A 22,701-nucleotide genomic window follows, 5' to 3' on the forward strand; every position below is an offset into this window, starting at 1 on the left:
GCACTTATGTGAGATAATTAAATTGAATTAATTGTGCAGTTATTAAATAAATTTAAAATAGTAAGTTTTAATTATACAATATTCGAAGAATATGGAACTTTACTTTCCAATGAACAAAATAAATGAAAAGTTTTGTGATTGTTCATTTCAAAAATGCTCCGGAATGGAAACATGTTGCAATTTAATTTAATAAAATGTTAAAAACTGAAACGTGCAGCAAAACGTAAATGTAGAAAGGAACATGCATACATGTATTGAATTTTGAAATTGAAAATATATATTAATAAGATTTTAATTGAAAATATATATTAATAAGATTTTAATTGAAAATTTAACACAATTCACTGATTTCAATTGTCAATTAGCATTTCTCATATAAATTAACTGCAATTGAGAGAAATAAAGGGACACAAGATTTGAAAGCACTACAGTGAATTCTAAAGGATTTTTATTTTGGTAGTGAATATATATTTAAAGGTATTTTATTTTGTTCTTACTATAACATTCCTTTTTATATTTTTCCTTCTCTATTTCATTTTCATTATAAAAATTGCTTTTAGATTTTGTTTTAGATTCTTACTTACAGAGGAATCAATTCGTGGTTTCTCTACCGAAAGGTAATATGCAATGCATGTGTGTTCTGAAAAATATTGATTTTTTTTTTATATATATAGAATAGAAGTTGAAGAGGAGGAAAAAAGAATAGAGGAACACTACTAAAAAAAGCCCTTTTTAGGACGTACAATTTAAGCGGTTTTGGAAGCTCTGAACCTCGAAGGACCTGCTGGAAGCTGACATCCTCGAAGGACCTGCCCTAGGCTAATCTTGCTTTACCTGTGCGCCGTGTTTCGTGGTTGCCTGTTTCGCGGTTGGCTTCGAAGCATTGTGCGCCGTGCGCCCCGCCGTGCCCTAGGTTTTTCTTCTGTCCAAGTTAGGTTTGTCGCTTTACCCTTATAGCTAGGTTGCTGGAATTAAATGTTTTTTAGTATTAGTTTTGGTTGTTTGCATAGTGCATTACTGATCCTCTTGTGTATTTTTCTCGTCTAAGTCTGCTTTGATTTCACTCTTGTTTCCAAATGTTCCAATTGCTAGTAAACCATGAGGCCAATCGCTGAATTCTTCTCTAGGCTAGCTTTTGTTTTGCATGATCTGTGCAGAAACTAGTGTTAATTTTTCTGATTGGTTGAATTGTAGATAATATTGTGTCTGCCAGATGATGCTGAAGTGAGCAATGAGATATGGGATGAGGTGATAGAGTGGATGAAGGTTAGGGTGCAAACCCAATGCAATGCACGAAAATGATTTTTTTGGGGGGTTGTTGATATTTGGGTTCATGAGTGAGAACTTCTAGCTATCATAAGAATATAGTTTCGAAAATTGGGTAGAGGGGTAAGAGTTTCTACCTGGGCAATGAGTGACTTGATCAATTCCTTTGCTGCTTTGCATTTGGCAGTTTCTTCGCTTTGCTGTATTGCTATTGCTTCTTTTAACTGTTTACTTGTTCTTTCCAACTCAACTTCTTGAAGCTGGGCTTTCTGAGTCATGTTTTCCACCTAATAGGGGATAAAAAATTCATCAGGCTCACTACAAATAGATAACCATGAGATTTCATCAAGTTATGGTTTAGAAAAATAAATGAACATGGGAAGTAAAGTACTTCCACCCTATCAAAGTGAGTTCAACATCTTGTGGTGGTATAGAAAACATTGTTAATTCCTGCCCAAGAGCTATACTCCACAGAAAAACTATCCTAGCCCAAGGCAGAAGCCGAAATGCCGAATGGAACAACAGAAAGAAAAGTCATAGCCCTCCTGTTTTACTCCTATATAACTACCTCTCCACTATTAGTGCATCCCAACCAAAAAAGAAATATAACAGATAAGACTATGTGTCCTAGCCTAGTCTATTTAATTTTGGTTTGTTTCTTTATTTCTCTAATGTAAACCCTGCATATCCAAGGTCCATCTCCTTGGGCTGCTACTAATGGACCTGTATCAGAACAAACCATTAAAAGCTGAAGCTCAGCTCATTTACTAAACAGGGTCAAAAATTCAATTCTCAAATAAGACTCAAATCATGACTCATGAGCCTAGCTTATAGAGCTAACTGCATCTTGAATTGTTTGTGAGCTAGCTTCACTTATCACTAGCTCTCTCTAAAACAGTTGCATGCACATGCTCTAACGTAACAATAATTAAAAATTAAAATTTACATGACAATATTACATGTCTGCACATATATCTAAATTATATATTACCTGGCTTGTAAACTATATTCCAATTAAAGCATTAACAGATAATATAAAAAATAATGAAGTTGCTTCAAATTAAATATGCATTTAGCAAGACACAGCAAAGCATAATAGCAATTGGTATAAAACAAAATTAATTTTGGAGTCTCTAATCTTGCTTAGTGTCTTTGAATGGAAAATAGGTGCACAGAACATTTTAGGATTGCTGGTACACATGTTAATACTAAATATATATGCAGAGATGTGATGGATCATGACATTCAATTTTCCTAAAATATGATGTGTTGGATCATGACATTCTATTATCATTGATTGCTTGGATGTTGTGTAAAATTTTTGGTAACTTCCATCAATTGACATCCCTACACCACATTACTTATGGCAACTCTTGCTTTCAACTTTCAACATTATTACCCACTTGTTTAATTCAATTCCTTGTTCCTAAGTTAGATTTTTATGTCCCTTTAGACTATACTGTAAGTAAAACAGTCACATATATAGATTTGTTACTAGTGAGGCCTAACGCAAAAATTGAGAGAATTTTTTGTTATTTTAAGTATTAGACATTTTAGTCGAGTGACCTTTTTTATTTTAAAAAAACTAATAACAAATGTTGGTAGGCCTAAAGCTTCTCAAGCTTTAGTTGTTTTACCTTTGGGTTTGCCCTATGGGCATCAGCATCTCCAACTGAGCGTCCCTGCTGTCAAGGGTTACAAATATTCTATACATTGTTTCACAGCTTCACATACCCATTTTTAAATAATTAACACATTTGTATGACAGAATAAAATTTTGATTGAGAATGCCATGTAGTATCACAAATTTACATCTACATCATCAATGCTTGGTCCCAATTTGAAACTCTACAATTCAATCAAGTCCTTCATCTCTTTATAAACATCATTACAGGCCTTTCCATGTTTTGTTAGAATACATTAAGTATAATTCTCACAAATCAGTAAGCCCATGATAGCATTTAACGCAGATCCTGAAACCGTTCTATGAACTAATCAAGAGTGAAACAACGATGATGAGAACTGCTTCTCAGAAATGGGGCTACATTCGGATCATGGCTGGTACAATCTTTGGAGGCATCCTTGGATTCTATGTCATGCACCGCCTTGAAACTAACTACAAGGTTAGCATAGCATCACTCTCTTCTCAATTGCTTGTTCTGTCTCTTCAAATTTATGGGTTTTTGAATTACCCAGTCGAGGGTTGGTAGCATAATCTGAAACCCTTTTTCCTTTCTCTTCAAAGATTGTTTCTTTTTTCAAGTGTTTGATGTGGGTATACTTGTGTTGAGTACAGGAGAAAATGAATGAAAGGCTGAGAGATTATGAGGCTGAATTGAAGAGGAAGAAGGATGAGAGATTGAATGAGTTAGAGGACTCCTCCAGGTTTTGAATCATTGTTTTTTTACTTTTTGATGTAGTCCTCCAAGTTAGAGGATTTCTACATTTGATTAATAAAGTTAATTGGAGACAATTGTTTCTAGTGTCATTGACAGTGATTTCTGTATAATAGAAGATTTTTCCTTTAACAATGAGTAATTTGCCGCTTTACATATACTTTTGAAAGGGCTTAAAAGCCTCACTATTAACTCAATCTGATAAAATTAAAATTTGCATCTGTGCTTCATTTTGAAGATACACTAAGAAAAACCATGCATAGTAGAGGAATATGAACATAAATGAGTAATGTTTGACTGCCATGGCCATTAAATGGGTTCTGATCAATTTTTTTTTTTTTGATGTGAGGGTTCTGATCAATTTATTTTCTTGCAATTTGTTGAATATATGGCAATAGCATTATTCTAATTCAAACAAACCGATCCCATATTTTTCAATTATTCAGGGTGTGTTTGGCCCAACTTAATTTCAGTTTCTTTTTTCCTTAAAAGGAGAAGCATTCCCAAACAATATTTACACAAAACTTCTTAAATTTTAAGTGACTTATTTTATAGTGTAAATTTTATAAAAAGTAGCTTTTAGAAAAAGTTGGTCAGAGTAGCTTTTACAAAGCTTAAGCGGAGCTTATTTTGTCAACGACTCTCTTCGATTCTTGTTACAGCATATTTCACTTTACTTTGTTTTGTTTTCAATAGTACCCCAACATTCCATGCTCTTTGTCTCTAAGATCTTCACCCAAAGCCAAAACCTCTGGTAAAAAAAATACATGAAAAATTGGCAACGCGGAAACTTTGGAACCACAACCGTAAATTGCACATAAGAAACAAAATAAAATCTGAGAAGATGTATGGTGTATGAACTATGAAGATTATTATATGTACTATTTTTTTTATCATTATATGTGCTAATTTGGTTTTAAGATAAAAGAATAAAAGTTAACAAACAATTTTTACTTTTTATTTTAAGCTCTTTTACTTTAACTTAGAAACTTATAAGTCAAGATTAAGTTGTGTCAAACATAACCTCTAAAGTCAAAACATAAGTGAACAGGAAACTGTACAAAAAATCAGAGGTAGAGGTGCTCCTTCTCAAGAATCGAGCAATGACTACGATACTACTTAAAAACTTTAATGTCATAATCTTAATCTATTTGTACAAATAACAAAAACCCATAAAAACATCACACCTATTTGCTTGAATTGACAGTATATGACATCAAAGTAAGAGAGCTAAAATCAAACACAACATAACCAAATTTAGATAAATTTTGAAAGAAAAAGAAACCATAGTGCCTGTTATAAATTGTCCATACAAAACTTTATAAATTAGACGAATTCTTAGAGCCACAAGCCTTGCTACTACTAGTTCGTCTTGCTATAGCACCATGTGGAAACCATTTTCTTCCCTTGCTTTCATTTCCCCCCTCTATAACATCTTTCTCTTTCCTCTGATTTCGTGTCCTTCTGGCTTACAACAGCTCTTTAAACCTTTTGTTCATGACGGCTTTGGCTCGAGAGCCACGATGCATACTTAGACAAGTTCAACAAATATTGTATCATGTGTCTTTCACTAATTAGACAAATTGTGAATATTGAATAAAACACAGGAAATTAAATCCCCATGTCTAGCTGATGTTCAATCAAAAGACAACTTGAAATTTAAGAAAAATAATAATATGAAATGATATTAGCATCATATTAACCCCTGAAAAAATTGTTTCTAACAAGTAATATTTGTTGTCGGTTGTAGATAAGAGTGCAGTTTATGAAGAGAGCTCAATGCTTGCACACTGGACAAAGATGTAATACTTACATGATTTTTATATACTAGAAAATACATTTAAGTGCAGTTTATGAAGAGAGCTCAATGCTTGCACAGCACAAAGATGTATCCATTTAGCCAACAGTAGCTAAAAAATATTTTGTTAAAATTTAATGAGAATATTCCCATATATGACTTATCAAATTTTTTGCTTATCATACAACCATACGAGCCGAGGTTGTTGAAATGAGTTATGTGGAAGAACACATAATCAATGGCTTTGCCACAAAATGCAATTAAGGCTCAAAATGTAATTAAACATTTTTATTATATTTATAATTTGAAAAATGTTTGTTTTTACAACTATTTATAAAAATATTATTTATTTTTATTTAGTTTGAATGATTTCCCCCCTTATTTTTTTTACCTTTTATACAAATATTAAAAATAAAAAATAAATTTGAAACATACTCTTATTACACTTATTTTAGGAAATAGTTTAAAATAATTTTAAAGTTATAGATAAAATTATTTTACTCTAAAACAAGAACTAATTTATTTATTTTAGTTATACTGATGTCCCGTAAACCCAAACTCACTTTTCAACCACTCGCAAATTAGAATGGACCTTAACATTCCACCAAACCAAATCAGAGAGGGGAAAGGGGGGGGGGGGGGGGGGGAGATTAACCTCTGTTTTCCAAACTTCACCATCGTCGACCTTGGAGGCTTGGACCACCGGTGTCATCGATCTAGAACTCGAACCATGTTCGACTATCTCTTTGTCTCTCTACCTTAGTTGCACTGCTCTGTCGCTGTTGGAGCGGATCTTAATGTCGTGGTCACACCTCACGCAGCTAAAATCGTCCACCTGAACAACAACAGAGGGGAAATCCTTCATCGAGAAAGCCTGAGCCGCCACAACGGGCTCCGATCGTCGCAGACGACCTGGTTCCACGACGAAGAAGCAAGGATGCGAGTGGCGCGACATGATTGATTTTTACGATTCAGATGAAAGTCCAAAATGAAATGTAATAAATTAGGGTTCCAAAATTTGTACGATCTTATCACAGGGAAGAAGAACTTGGTTCATTTGCTTGTGTGTGTGGGAGAAAAGAATGAATGTGTTTCAAAAGTAGGTGCAACTTTTTAAATTTTTTAATATGGATTTGTTTTATGGGATTTTACCTACATTTTGTATATGTAGCCAGAAACTTTTTAAATTTTATCTATAGTAATGGAGGTGTAAGTTTTATAAGATTTTATCAACATCAAATAATCATAGGTAAAAGTTATTTTGAATTTTATTTATATCAAATAATAATAAGTATAAATCTTTAAATTTTACTTATAATAAATAATTGTAAATATAAGTATTTTTTATTTTTACTTATAATAATTTATGTTTATAGTTAAAAATCTCTGTAGGCATATATTATTTTTCTTGTAGTAAGAATATATTGAATATATGATTCTAATCAAACCAGTTCCATGTTTCAACAATCCAAAACACAGGCTAATTGAAAGCTATACAAAAATCAAAGGAAAGTAGAAGATCTCTTAATAATCATAGTCTACGTGTACAGATACCAAGTCCATAACCCCATTCGCTAAAACAGATTGTACATGACATGGCCAATAAAGAGAACTAAAATCAAATAAAACAACAAAAAATAGACAGAGAATAATTTTGGAAAAAATCCATAGTACCTATTTTATAAAATGTTTAAGCAAAAAATTATAAATTAAAACACTTCTTAAAACTACAATCCAACCAATGTGTCAGCTTATGCAAAGTTGTTGCCTCTAGCTCACCTTGCTACAACACGTGTCAACCATTTCCTTCCTTATCTTTCACTCTTCTCCTTTACACCTTATTCTCTTTTGCAATGTTCTCACCAACAACAGTTTCCATCAGCCCTATGTGATATGTTCATTTTCTTTTTTATTGCATCAACAAATTTGTTAAGGTTCATTGACTATTTGAAGGGTCTTCTGGCTTACAACAACTCTTTGAACCTTTTGTTCATGACTTAGGGTTACTTTGACCCACAAGCCAAAATGCATACTTAGGCAAGTTCAACAAATATCGTATCCTGCGTTATGCACTGATTAGTCAACTTGCAAATATTGAAAAAAATAGGAAATTAATTCTCCCACGTCTAACTAAATGTTCCAACAAAATTACAACTTGAAATTAAGGAAAATTAAATAATAATGTGAAATGATATTGACTTCCACACTCACTTCTGAAAAAATTGCTCCTAAATAATGATATTTGCTTTGGGTTATAGATAAGATAAGAGTTTGTGAAGGAAGCTCAATTTTTGCACACTGCACAAAATATTTGTCTTATATATATGTTAGAAAATACATTAATATGCAACTAAATATATACATTCAGTTAATAACAAACATGAAAGAATTCTCTCATGGTAAAATTTATAAGAGAATCAATTTTTATGTATATGACTCACCAAATTTTTACTCATCATATAATTGTATAAGTTAAGATTGTTGAATTGAATTATGTGAAAAAACACATAATCAATGGGTCTACCAATAATCCTAAGTTCAAACATTATTAAATATGTATAAGATTTCATCACAAAAGACAATGTTAATTAAAAAAAAAAACAATAACATTATATGCCATAAACTTACTTCATTGTATAGTTGATAGCATTTGTGGGTAAGAAGAGAGCGATCTTGAGCCTTTTTGACCACTCATCTGTAAGCCTGCAATGACAAACAAAAATCAGTAGTTATGTCGGAAAAAAGATATCACTAACATAATCACTAACTTGTCCAAAAGATTTTAAATGTAAATACAATGATTAATGTAGTTTGACATTTTTTACCTATATCGAATATGATTACAAGAATTATAGCTTATTCCAAATTATATATCACTCTAAGGGTCTCTCACACAAGTGATCACAACTTACTTTCTTCTCTTGCTTTGCTTGGGATGATTTGTCTTTTTCACATGAGTCCTGTATATAGTAAAGGTTCATGGCTCTATTCATGAATGAGACTTGGAGAATCTTAATTGTCTCATCTCATCATGGTACCGAAGTTCTGGAAGAGTTAAGATACATCTCACTACTTATTGAAATGCAACTCCTGACTTTCCAGTTTCCACTACCATTTCATTATGCTACTATAGTTCTAGAAGAATTAAGATATATCCCACTATCTCTTAGAATGCACCTCTTAACTTTATACTACTGCATTTATTTGAAAAATTGAATTGTTCTCCAAACAAATTACGAGTTTAAACAATTATGTGTATTTTTGGATTTTTATTGTGAAAATTCTAAAATATATTCTAGCAAAGGGTCTAGCTAACTAGCTTTGTATATTAAAGAATATTAAATATATTTTTTAAGTTAATTAAAAGGTTTTAAATAAATTTTGATTTTTTTTTTATTTTTTTCATTAGCATTTAAAAAATGTTTATTTTTGTAATTAGCACAGGACAATTAAGAAAAATTAAGATTTAAATATAGATCTACTTACATGACATGTGATGTTGGTTTCCTCACGACCTGTTTCACAAGGAAAAAAGAGGGGAAAAAACTCAGCTACTTCATAGTCAATTCTCATAGTTATTACAATGCAAGTTGCTCAAATAAAAAATAGAAATATAAGCTCCTTATGCTATATCTCATCTAAAAAATTAGACATTTAAGTCAAGAAAGATTTCTTCGGCATGCAATAAATTACTTAAGTATATCATACCCTTGCTTGGTTAAGGAATTCGCAATAAGAGTGAATTTTTCCAACCAAACTTCCCTGCATGCACGAAAGAATATAATTCATTTGTAAAAGCATCTCTATAAACCACGTAAATCGATAATACCAAATTTAATATTAACTAAAGCAATATATATTTCTATTGATATAATCTATTTTTTAGCTGATCATGTACTGTATTTAATAGTGATAAATAGGGTACATGTAGGACCATTCCAACAAAATCCAAAATTAATATATTTGTAGTTTATGGAGCACATCACATAACATGTTCCTTCACTGCTAAACTATCAATAAATTTAATATATAAAATTTACTTAAACACTGATGAAAAAAATATATGTATGAAAGTATAATTAGGCAGCAATATTAAGTCCAATATTTATTAAGATATCTTTAACATGATTAGAAAGAAAGAATTGTGTTTAATGTTATGTATATCATATCATATGAGAAGAAAAAGGAGCAGTGGTGCTCCTCCATGCATGGTAGTGATGCGCCGTCAGCAGCAACAAGGGTAACGAGAATGACAGAATGGAGTTCATAGTGAATGCGCCGTCAGCAGCAACAAGGGTAACGAGAATGACAGAAATGGAGGTTCATATTGATTGTCTTTTGTTTGTAGAAACTCTGGAGAGACAAATTTGCAACTCTTGCTGTATTGAAGTAAAGTGTGAGCTAAAAAAATAGTATTTCTCCCAAAAGATATTTCTTTCTCCATTCATTTTCATACTAAATTCATCTTTCCTTTAATATTTTTCAAATTTTTTCAATTAATTAGTCGGGCTGTTTTGCAATTTATCAAAATTATTCCCCTTTTTTCTTTGATTTATGTGATAACTGAAGAGACAAAAATTTGGGATTGTTTCTTCTATCTACCTCTAAAATCGTGGTGATTGTTTCTCCCAAAAGATATATTCTTTTTCATTCGATTTTTGTATATGATCATTCTCATTTATTATGTTTAGGATAAACTCTGTATACAAAGCCAAGATTACTACTATTAAGAGAAAAAATATGCAACCATTTCAACGATGAATTTTTATGTGCTATTAATTTAAAGTGTGCATGTATTTTGATATGTGAATCATCATTTTTTTCATCTTTTCACCCATCTATATTAGGACTATGAGGGGAGAAACTACATAAATTAGTAAAGGTATATTCAATATATCAATTTAAATCTTAGCTAGTCATTTTTTATATATGATTTTTTTCTTTAAGATTCTTTCTGTTTCTCTCTCTTTTGTCCTTGAACCCTAATTAAAAAAACGCCTTTAAAAATTATACGAAACACTTGGGTATTTTACATTGTGTCATTGTAAATGTTGTTATTTTCTTTTTCTTTTTTTTTCAATTCATGTTGTTTTACTAATATATATATACATTAAAATATCAAATTAAATCAACATTATCACAATTATTTTTTCATGCAAAATTAATATCTAAAATTAATTTTTAAAACAAATAATTTATTATTTATTATTTATTATCTTCTAAATTAAATAAATCATTCATAATTTTCTTACACTTAGGCAATTATTAATTTTCTGATATACATTGATATCCCAACGTATTAAAATAAAAATTATATATAAATTATAACACGTGGATGAATGTTATTTTTCTTATAAAAGAGAGTAGAAATTTCTACCTAATTTACAAGGAAAAACAATTTAACTGAAGTCATATTAGTATATAAATTATTATTGCTAAATTATTTTTTATTATGATTGTTTTAATTTAAATATAATTTTTATGAATGCCTATTTCTTTATTTAAATAATTCATTGAATGTTTTAATTTACCATCTTAGAACGTATAAAAAAATTTAATAGAGGAGATCAATAATTTTCATAAAAATATAAAGAGAAATTTAAGTTTAGACTTAGCTTATCATATAAATATATAAAATGTATCACATGGATAAACATTTTTATTATAAAAACAAGTTGAAAAATTTACACTAAACTCATACGGATAAAAAATTTAACTAAATACTTTTGTACAATCAAAGTTAAATATTCATTTAGATAATTAATATATATTTAATTAAAAAATCAAATTAAATTGACATAATCATTACTATTTTTTCATGAAAAATTAGTGCCAAAATTTAATTTTCTAGGAAAGTAACTATTCATTTCTTTATTTATTATGTTCTCACCTAAATAAATTATTCATTATTTTCTTATAATTGGGAAGATTTTAATTTAATTTAATTTAATACATTGATATGCATATGATAATATATTAAACTATGAATTATAAAAATATAACACAACGATGAATTCTTTTTCTTATAAATGCAAGTAGAAATTTCACTTAATTCATTTAGATGAAGTCACATAAATATATAAATTATTATGATAAAATTATATTTTTATTATTATTATAATTTTAATTTGAATATATTTTTTTATTGATATCACTTTCTTGATTTAATATTTGCTTGAACGTTTTATTTTATGAAAAAAATTTACAATAAATTTGGCAACAATCAATAAATGATTGATGTGAAATTAAAATCCGCAAATTATAAATTATAAATTTAATCTAATGATTGATGAAACTTTGAATCAAATCAATCATTATTGTCAAATTAAAAATTTGATATAATGATTGATAAGATTTCCAAACTTCTTTTACATATACTATATAGATACATATTTACATTGATATTGTAATCCTTATTTTTAATCATTATTGTTTATGATATATATTTTAAAATATGTTAATCAATTATAAAATATTTTAAATTATATTAGTTACTTTAAAATATGTAGCTTTAATTATAAATTAGTTTAAATTTAATTACATATTTATAAAATCATTGATAAATGTTTATTATCCTATACTTTTCATCAATTATAAAATATATTTTTTAATTGTAAAATCCTTATTTTTAAATATTATTGTTCATTTTTTTACAAAATTATTGAATCAAATAAATGATTGTTGTTAAATTAAAATTTCAATCCAATGACTGACTGCTTCAAGCTTTCTTTTCATGTAATATATAAATTCTCAGGTATTTCTTTTGGCCATATGAATTTAATGGTAGTACTTTCAACTAGCTTTTTGACCCGCACAACATGCATATAGAGAGTTGAGTATTTTTATTTGGATTTTATTTTTTATTTAATAGTGAAAATGTGCATAGACATTTGTCAAAGAATATGAAAATTTTCACTTTATTATTTTGTATTTATCTAAGGCTGTGATTTTATTTTAAATGTATTTAGTTTTGTTTGATGGAATTAAATGATTCAACAATATTTATTAAAAAATATTTAAAATATGTAAAACCACAATAAAAATAATACAAGTGTAATATTTAAATTGTGATAAACATATATAATAACATCAAATTGTTTATTTAAACTATGTCATCCACTAAATTTGATTAACAAATGTGAAAATAGTCAAAACAATTATCAAATAGTGTAACCATTTTTATTTGATTTTTTATTCAATTAACACCACAAAAATATTTTAAATGTCATTTTCTTTATTTAGTGGAAGTAAATTATTGAGCAATGTTCACTAAAAATACATTTGAAATGTGTAAAACTATAGCATATCAAGCGTCATATTTAACCCGTGTTATTCATGAAATAAGATTTGTCTAAGTGTAAAAATATACATAGACAATTGTCAACGCATGTAACAAATTTTAGTGAATTTATTTTTGCATTCAATTAACACCACAATTTTATCTTAAATATTATTGGCTTTATTCACCAAAATATAATTTGTTTAAATATAAAAATAGATATAGACAAATTACCAAATAGTGTGACAAAAAATAAATAAAAAAATTTATCTAATATAACATCGTGGGATAAAAAAAAAGTTGTGAGTGAGGATGAGGGGAGAGAGAGAGTATCAAAGTGGAAAAATAAAGGTTCTTATTTATATTTTCACTACTTTTATGATTTTCATCTAAGCATCATTTCCAATAACAAACTTCTTCTGTTATTTTGACTCGTAAGCTTAAGTGATTCTACGCTTAAATTGTACTCTCACTTAAACTTAGATTCACCTTCACTTAAGCTCCAAAATCAACAATCCCATTTCCTCTGTCACTCAACTCTCGTTAGGGTTTGACTTTAAAGAATAAAAAGACAAACTTAAACCGCTCCATAGGTCACTCACATTCTCACAAATCTTATTAATTAAAGGTGTCCTTTTTCTCTCCTCTTGCTCTTTTTGTTATATTAAATTCCCAGCCCTTTTGTTTTTCTTTTATTTTTATAGGCAAAACCACCAATTTGTTGACCTCTTTTCTCTCACTTGCTTTCATAAGTTTTATTCTTTTTTTATCTTGCCTATCTTGGTTAAATGACCATGACTACACAATACAAAGAAAAAGAGGTTTTAGACTCACTCGGTAGATTTAAGTATATCTATTTAAAAAAAGAGTTAAAGAAAATAGTAAAATAACTTTTCTAACATATTTGCCTATGTCCTGCTGCAAATTTGATGCACATGTGTCTATCCCCTCAACGAAGGCAATAATAATAATAATAATAATAATAATAATAATAATAATGATGATGATGATGATGATGATGATGATGATGATGATGATGATGATGATGATAATAATAATAATAATAATAATAATAATAATAATAATAATAATAATAATAATAATAATAGTATACTTGAAAGTTTGAATATGAGATCCAAATGATCGGTTGGTTGTATTTTTGATTAATTAAGTTTATTTAAAATGATAGAAAAAGGAGAATTTTAAATATTTGTGGTTTTGATTTTTATAAGAAAATAATTAAATGAATATAAATATTATGATAAGAATGACCAAGGGTTATGACTAGTACCAATTTTTAGTGAAAGGATACAATCAATTATAGGGATGATTAATTAAAGGTTAACAAATTTATCAAAAATTACTCAAACAGTTTGATTATGCAATTTGGTATAAAACATTCTCTACATGAATCTATCAATTAGATGCAAATGATCACTATTATGCAATTGACTGAGTAGTAGAATGATGAGTTCCAAATAAGAATTAAAATAAGAAAAAATTAATTAACATAAAACAAAAAAAAATCATTAAGAACATGGAGAATTATATGAATGAACAGTAACCCCAAATTAGGGGGCTAGCCACTTATGATATGGGTAACACTAATAATCCTATAAAATAAACATAGACATACCACTATGCGAACCATGATTAGTGGTGTTGTCTGCGTTCAAATCAAGGCTCTTTCAAACTTATAAAAATAAGAATAAAATTGAAAAATCAACTTCAATTTAAGGAGAGATGTCTTATTCTTTATTTATAATATTTTGTGGATGTTCTCCTTCTATATTTTCTTAATTAAAGAATATCATCAATTAGGATTTAGATGCAAACGTATAAACTTATCACACACATACAAAATAATTGTGGCTGTACAAAATTAACATGATCATGGTCTTCTAATTAACTCAAAAAATTCATGATATTTAGTTTTTTTTCCATATGAAACCTCTTAAGCACTTGTCTTATACACTTACACTAAATTGTGATTAATTTTATATTAACTAATCTATAGAAGATTATCCAAACAATTTGATATGTAATTTGGTGCAAAACATTCTCTACATAGATCTACCAATTAAATGCAAATGATCACTATTATGCAATTGATTAAGTATTAGAATGATAAGTGACAAATAAAAATTAAAATAAGAAAATAATTAATTAACACAAAAACAATTGAGAATTTCATTAAGAACAAGGAGAATGGTACAAATGGACAATTATTTCATAACCCATACTAGGGGACTAGCCACTTATGATTAGAATAACACTAACAATCATAGATAAAATAAACATAGACATATCAATAGACAAGAACAATAATCAAGATGCATTTTAGTGATGTTGTCCACATTCTTCAACACTCAAAAACTCTTAAGGTTCTCTCAAATTTGTAAAAAAATAAGAATAAAATTGAAAAATCTACTCCTCCTCGAGATGTCTCATACCTTATTTTCCGATTTATAATATCTTGTGGAGGTTCTTCTATCTAATCTTTAATTGAGAAATGACTCAAGTAGACCACGAATATAAAATTATCACACACATACAAAATCATTTATCATGATCTTGATTTTTTTATTAACTCTAAAAATTCATAATATTTAGTTTTTTTTCACATGAAACATTTAAGCACTTCTCTTTTACAAACTTGGGCAAAATTGTGATCCTCAATTTTAAGCAAAATTCATAATATTTCTTTTAGGCAAAATTGTATTTTTAATCTTTCTAGTTGTCTCTAATTTCAATTTTAGTCCTCTTTTAAATTTACTTACAAATTTAGTCTTCCAGTTATGTCAAGTTGATTGACATAGACAAAAGTTGACATATTACGTTTTGATTAGACGATGAATAAAAGAAATATTAGAGTTGACTCTTTGACACACCTTTTAATGTGGAATAAGAGTAACATATGACAATCAACTTTAAATTTAAGCTTGAGGATTACATTTAGATAATTTAACATCATATTGGAAAACTAAATTTGTTAATAAATTTAAAAAGAAACTAAAATTAAAATTAAAGTCAATTAAAGGAAAAAAAAATACAATTTTATCTTTCTTTTATAAATAGTTATAGGCATATTCTCATCTACTCTCGTCATTACCGTGAATCCGTGATAAATATCAAAATTGACTTATAAAAATAAAATATCAGTTTCATTTCCTTATACATGACCAGAGGAAAATAATTTCTTTTAATAAAAAAAACTTAGAATCGAAACGAAAAATCGCCATGAATCCCAAAATCCTCTTCGTCTTTGCTCTGCTTCTGAATCTCGTATCCAATTCGTTCCAAAACCCTAACCCTAAAACCCCCAAATCAACGTCATCGCAGGCTCACGTGGAGCTCATCAACCACGGCTTACCCGCCGGTCTTCTCCCCGCCACCACCGTCTTGGGCTACGCCGTGAACCGTACCTCCGGTGACTTTACCGTCAAGCTCGGCGGCGCGTGCAAGATCACGCTCCCGCCGGACAACTACGTCGCCACCTATTCCGACACCATCACAGGGAAGATCGTGAAGGGGAAAATCGCTGAACTCGAGGGAATTAGGGTTCGCGCGTTCTTCAAGTGGTGGTCCATCACCGGAATCCGCTCCTCCGGCGATGATATCGTCTTCGAGGTCGGTATGGTCACGGCGAAGTATCCATCGAAGAATTTCGACGATAGCCCCGCGTGCGAGGGCCAGCACTCTTCTTCGTGAAAAGGTGAGGGTTTATTTTTATATTCTTTTCGCAGGTTCGTGATGCTTGATTAGAAAGGCGTGATGTTCAATTGCACAGGAATCTAATTTATTTGATTTTTTTTTATAAAAAAAGGAATCTAATTTATTTGATGTGAGAATATGCGAATTTAACTAACAAGCGATTAATTTTTATGTACTATTGGTAAAATAATTATACCGTTAATAATAAAAAATTACGATAGATATAACTTTTGGGTAATTGTTCATAGGTTAAGGACTTATCATATATGACAAATTGACAATTTGATAATAGTGTAAATGCATATAGACTGTTTTATAATTATGCTCCTTTTAATTTTTTCGGTGATTTGGTTGTTCCTTTTTGTTTTGTGGTTTTATGTGTTGTAATTGGAAATGTGAACAAAGCTTTAGATAGGGATAGAATGACAGAGAGAGCTGTACTGTTATATAGTTCTTTCATTTTCATGTTTTGTTACATTGCAAAAGCAAAATGATGACACGGGGCCATGAAAAAATTGAAAATCTAATTTGTTGGTCATTGTTATCTTCTTCACTTTGAGGGATTTTATATCATGAGTCTGATTGGCAGCTTGTTGAGAATGTGTTCATTAGAATTACAGGCTGACATTGTCCTTTCATTGGGTTTAGTATAGTTTTTTTGGGATGGCATGGCTTGTTTGGGGTAAATAACTATCATTTAATATGTGTATTTTTTAAGTAAACATAGTATGTATAAGTTGTTTTTACAATTAAAGAGGAAATAAGGTTAAATTGTTTTCATATAAGCTATATAAGTTGTTTTCATAGCTATGTTTGAGAGCTTTAAGCTGAAACAGCCTATAAATATATCATAAACTACTCTCATAAACTTTCTCAAACATTCTTCTAAGATAAGTTTAAATAAGCTGTAAATAAACTCTTTGAAATAGAACCATAGTATTATCAATATAATCATTAAGTTTTAGAGAATATTGGTAACATAATTGGATTTGTATTGGGATAAGTGGGTAACAGTTATTATTAATAATTTTACTTGTTATCTAAGCTTTGACTAATTTTTGATGGACTGTTTCCTGCCAACGGAGTTTTCTCTTTTCTTCAACATGAAGATCCATGGCTGGCAAAAGCTTTTGTGGTGTGTTAATTATGCTTTCTTTCCTTTTTTGTATTACTATTAGATGATATCAGACTTTGAAATAATTCTAGATCTTTGCTGTTTTCATAACACCATTGTCACCCTCAAAATTTTATTTAGTTTTCCTGCTTAAAGTTTTTTGCTACTGTTTTAAATGTACGAGGATGTTGATTTGCATTTTTATTGATAAATTTTGTTACCTTGCTCATGCTATTTCTTATTTAATCTTCATCTTTTTGACCCATGGCTTGATGGAATTTAGTGTTTGTTTATTTTGTTCACTGCTTTGGTATACTTGTTTCTGTTCTATTCTAAGTAGGTAAATTGAAAAAGAAATTCTAGCAATTTGGTGGTTGGTTCTGAGCCGGACTCTCGTAGCTTTCTATTGACAGTGGCAAAGTTACTGACTCTGTCAATAGCATCTTTTTGTTGATCACCACACTCAGATATTGGTTTGGTTTTTTTGGGTTGGCCAGCCCACAATATGCTTAATATATTGTTATCACCATTCCACCTTTACAAAATCCGCTACCATGCATTGGTATCCTTACCTGTCATGCCATAAGTTCTCCGTGTTAACCGTTTGCCTTGGTTTTAACATTTAGAAACTGATGGGATATTTCTCTTAAATTTATCTGGTTGCAAATTATTTTGCTATTACTTACTTCCTCTGGTCTCAAATATAAGAAAAAAAAATGTCACGTTAACTAAGGGTGTGTTTGGTTTCCATTTTCATTTTCTATTTTCATTTCCTGTTTTTATTTTCTGAAAACTGTTTTCATTTTCAAAAGATTAGAATTCTGAAAACATGTTTGATTTGATTTTTTGTTTTCTGCTTTCAAGAAATAAAAGCACTGAAAATGCGTAGATTTGCTTAAAATTACATTCCTTGCCACCGTGTTTTTATTTTAACCAAGATGAGATTCCCAGTTTCAACTAAAAACACTGAAAACGAGATTTTATTGTTTTCAGTTTTTGGTTCGTTTAAGAAAATATTTTTACTGAAAATATTTTCAAAAATCCAACCAAACGCATTTCCATCACCATTTTCTATTTTCAGTAAAATAGAAAACAATCAAACCAAACACCTCCTAAGAAAGTTGGTTAACCACATATGATTGCATAAATTTCAATTGAAAGGTTTTTTTTTTCCAACTTACCCTTCATTGGAACTTGGTATTCAACATAAGAAAGAGTCATTGAAACTAACACCTCAATTAAATGAAGGGTGTTTTAGATATTACAGCATTAAATAAGATAGTTAGTTGAAATTTTCTTATATTTGAGACCAAGAAAAAAATGTTTTTTCTCTCTCTTATATTTAAGACCGGAGGGAGGGTCATTTTAGAAATTGACTTGCTTAGGGTTTATGCTACTGACTTGTTTATTTAGTTAGGTCCACTTGATTAGTGACTATTACTATGGATTTTGTTTGGTCCTATGAGGTCTGGAGTTTTGCTTAAGCTTTGAAGTATTCTGTCTATTTGCTTGATTTTCATAGATCCATTGTTGTTTTCCCACTCCAGTGTCTTTGAGTCTGAGTGGTTCTTGTTCCTATGTTAACCACGTTTCAGTTCCATTAATATGACTTTCGGTAATCCACTGAACTTGAAAATATTACTTTGCTCCAACTTAGAAGTCTTCCTTCAATCTAGGAAGAAAGCATATTCTGATGTCTGTGAGACTCTGACATATTCCCATTATTACAAGACTTCAGGCTGAAGCCATGCACGGTGGTTTGGTGCACTGCAAATTCCTTTTTCCTTTTTCTTTTGGTTTGGGAGAATAGAAGACCGGGATGAGATGCCAAGATATCTTATTATAAAATTTCTTTTGCATCGATGAAACAGGCTGTTTTTCAGTCCTAGATTCTGTTCTAGTTGACTTACGAATTATATTTTGGTGCACTGATAAAACAGGTTGTTTTTTAAGTCCTAGAATCTGTTCCAGTTGACTTACGAATGATATTTAGTTGCATTAATAAAACAGTTTGTTTTTTAAGGCCAAGAATCTGTTCTAGTTTCGTTAACGGTATTCTTTCTTTTTTTAGCCAGCCTTTAATTTTGTGGAGTCTAACGTAGATTTGATCTTCCTTTATGTATGCAGGGTATTAGCTACTTATTCGCAGCCTTCGTGTGTTATGTAATGATATAGCATCCATCCAGTGTCCACTAAGTGCAGATTGTGTGTAATGTAATATTACAAGGATAGTATTACTTTTACATCATCGTATTTATGCCACGACGAATCCACTTTAATGTTCATATTACCCCTGAATAAGGCCACTTTGGACGTTTCTTATTTAATATTCTCTGTTGTAGTAGTATGGCCATGTAAATTATCTCCCTTTTTTTCCTTACATTATCAAATTAATTAGTAAATGATTTAGTTAATTATGTATCCAATAAACTTTTATTAAACAAGAACTTAAGTTATGAATTTGATCAAGAAACTTATTTAAATTACAAAAATAATATTTGTTTTATATAAATTATATTTAAAAATGTATTCTTGTTATAATTATAATGTAACCATGTTAATACGTGTTTGATGTACAGTTTCTTAGCAAGTTATTAGAAAAACAAATAAAAAAACAAAATATTATTTTCTTGAGAATTAATAATACTTTTTGAAAAAGGTACGCTATATCAAAAATACAGATTTAAATGTTGTTTATAAAAAAAAAAACTTGAGAATCCTTATAACAAAAAATAGACCCTACCAATGGTCCAATTCCACCATCAACAATTGCTTCCGGTCCCACGGCTGGAAGTAGTTTGGTGCTTAATTATTACCCAACTTTTTATTAATTGTTTTAGCTGAAACTTGAAAATACATTCACCAACCACCCACAAGTTGTTGGTCCAAGTGAGACATGGTTTACTTAAACAAGGTCTTGGTTTGAATTTTGTGAATAATAAAAAAATATAATTGGGAGAAGAAATCCTAATAAAGATGATCAGATAGATAAAAGAGAGTACAAAGTGAAATTGTTTGGTTGAGATGAAAAAAAATGTAAAAGAAATGAAAGTTTTGAATTAAAGTAGTAAGTAGGTAAAAAATAAAAAGGAAAGGTTAAAAAAATAGACATGGATCAAATGTCAATTTTACCCTATTAAATAAAAAAGGTTCCTACTTGTTAGGTGACAATTTTTTTTTTAACATTAAGTTGATAGTGGATTATGAAAATCACACAATCAATTATGCAACTTCGTTTGATTACATAATCAATTATGTTATAAGCATAATTGATTATATTACAAACCTAAAATCAGTTGGATTCAATTTTTGAACGATTCAATAGATGCATAATTGATTATGCTAACAAAATAATCAATTATGTGATCAATCCGACATCAAAATATTCCAATCCAATGTCATACTTAATCAATTATGTTATAAACATAATTGATTATGTTGGTGACCCAAGACTAACTCAATAAAATTTAAAAGTTTCATAACCTTACATAACCAATTATGTGAATAGGATAACTAATTATGTAGATACTAAAATGTTCAATTTAACCAGGATCACAAATTCTCTCAGGTAATTTTGGAATAGGAACTCTTTATCTTAGTTATTAGTCCAAATTCACTCCCTTTGAGCTCATTTTGGGATAAAAATTTTACCCAATAAAACTCATTTTTTTATAACTTGTAGCTCAAAATCACCCCTAACATATACCCATCCCACAACTTTCACCCTCAAAACCACTTCAATTCAATTACATCTCAAATTCATCATCTTAAATCAAGCACACCCTAATTATATGCAACCGGATTTATACTTATGAGCCTTAACAACATTTAACTACATAAACATAAATGTAAACTCTAATAAAAATAATATTGAAATGTAAAATAACTGCAATATTGTTGATGTTCTTAACAGTGTGGGCCTTTTGACCAGCCTAAATTCAGAACCATTTTGTTTCAAGGTGTTCATCAATATTTTGAATTTCTTTCTTAAATGGGGAGTATCATGTTTTTTTATCCATTTAAAAAGAAATTATTGTGGATTTGAGTCAATACAGTTGATAATTAGAACAATAGTTTTATAAGACTAATGGATGGGACTGATAAGAAAACAAACACACAATAATGTCATGACAGTATTCACGGGATTACAAGTAAATTTATTATTTATTTATTTATTTTTTGCTGAATTATTATTTATTTAATTTAGTCAATACTACTAATGACTAGTCATCATACGACTCGAAAAAAGATAACAATAGTATTTTGTGACTAGATAGCAGATGCATGCATTGCTACCTTGACATTGGTAATGCTACGGCAATAATCACGGGATCACAGCTAACTTTAAAGTTTACTAATTTATAACTAATCATTATATCGCTCGAAAAAGATTTTAGGGTTCTTTACTGACTCCATAACATAACTAGCTGTTACCTTAGCACTGCAGCTGAATGACAGAACATAACTAATTAATTACGTACACGACAAAGTTTTCTTATTAATATGTTTTTTTTTAACCTTCTAATTTATTAGAGATTCAAATGAATGAGAAATAAAATTTAACTAATAATTATTATTAATATTAATTTTCTTGATGGTTTAGAATCTTCATTTGTCATTCATATATATATATATATATCATTTTACATGATACATGAAAATATTTCAAATATTTTTTATTTTTTATTTCATTATATTATTATGCACATTTTTAAGTATAGATTATGAATAAAATTAGTAGAAAAGTTAATTGAAAGTTAAAAAATTAATTTATTTACTTATAAATATTTAATAAAATTAATTATTAAAATAATTGAAAAATATAAAATAAAAAAAATAATAAAATTATAATTTATTTAAAAAGAGTAACTAAGAAATTTGATAAGTATGTTGAAGATAAAAATGAAAGAAAATATAAAAAGTTAATAATTAGGAGCTAATATTTAAAAAAATATTATTTCAAGTAACATTTAAAAAAACATAAGAAGTTACTAAAAAATTATTAAAAAAATTATTTATCAAATAGTTAAATAAATTTTTTGATTAATAAAAAAAATTAAAAATTAATTAAAACAAAATTTTCTTTTTATGATATAGAAAGAATGTTTGAATATTTTTTTTTACTAAGATAATA

The 22,701-nt window shown here is 28.9% G+C and overlaps 2 protein-coding genes across 2 annotated transcripts; both read left to right on the top strand.

The window, feature by feature from the left end:
• Nucleotides 1-545: 545 nt before the first annotated feature.
• On the top strand, nt 546-3,794 carry LOC106799436 (uncharacterized). The gene is made up of 4 exons (XM_014777869.3): nt 546-935; nt 1,195-1,266; nt 3,237-3,389; nt 3,563-3,794. The coding sequence occupies exons 2-4, from the start codon at nt 1,261-1,263 to the stop codon at nt 3,656-3,658; spliced, it is 255 nt and encodes an 84-aa protein (XP_014633355.1). The 5' UTR covers nt 546-935; nt 1,195-1,260; the 3' UTR covers nt 3,659-3,794.
• Nucleotides 3,795-15,843: 12,049 nt separating this feature from the next.
• LOC100500202 (uncharacterized) lies at nt 15,844-20,054 on the top strand. The gene is made up of 2 exons (NM_001251486.2): nt 15,844-16,454; nt 19,695-20,054. The coding sequence occupies exon 1, from the start codon at nt 15,980-15,982 to the stop codon at nt 16,448-16,450; it is 471 nt and encodes a 156-aa protein (NP_001238415.2). The 5' UTR covers nt 15,844-15,979; the 3' UTR covers nt 16,451-16,454; nt 19,695-20,054.
• Nucleotides 20,055-22,701: the final 2,647 nt, after the last annotated feature.

The sequence above is a fragment of the Glycine max genome, chromosome 7 (genome assembly GCF_000004515.6).
Source record: "Glycine max cultivar Williams 82 chromosome 7, Glycine_max_v4.0, whole genome shotgun sequence".
In the NCBI taxonomy this organism is placed as follows: Eukaryota; Viridiplantae; Streptophyta; class Magnoliopsida; order Fabales; family Fabaceae; genus Glycine; species Glycine max.

Coding starts and splice junctions, on each gene's coding strand:
- LOC106799436 (XM_014777869.3), top strand. Junction 3,390..3,562: donor GCCTTGAAACTAACTACAAG/GTTAGCATAGCA, acceptor TGTTGAGTACAG/GAGAAAATGAATGAAAGGCT.
- LOC100500202 (NM_001251486.2), top strand. CDS start 15,980: ATGAATCCCAAAATCCTCTTCGTCTTTGCTCTGCTTCTGAATCTCGTA.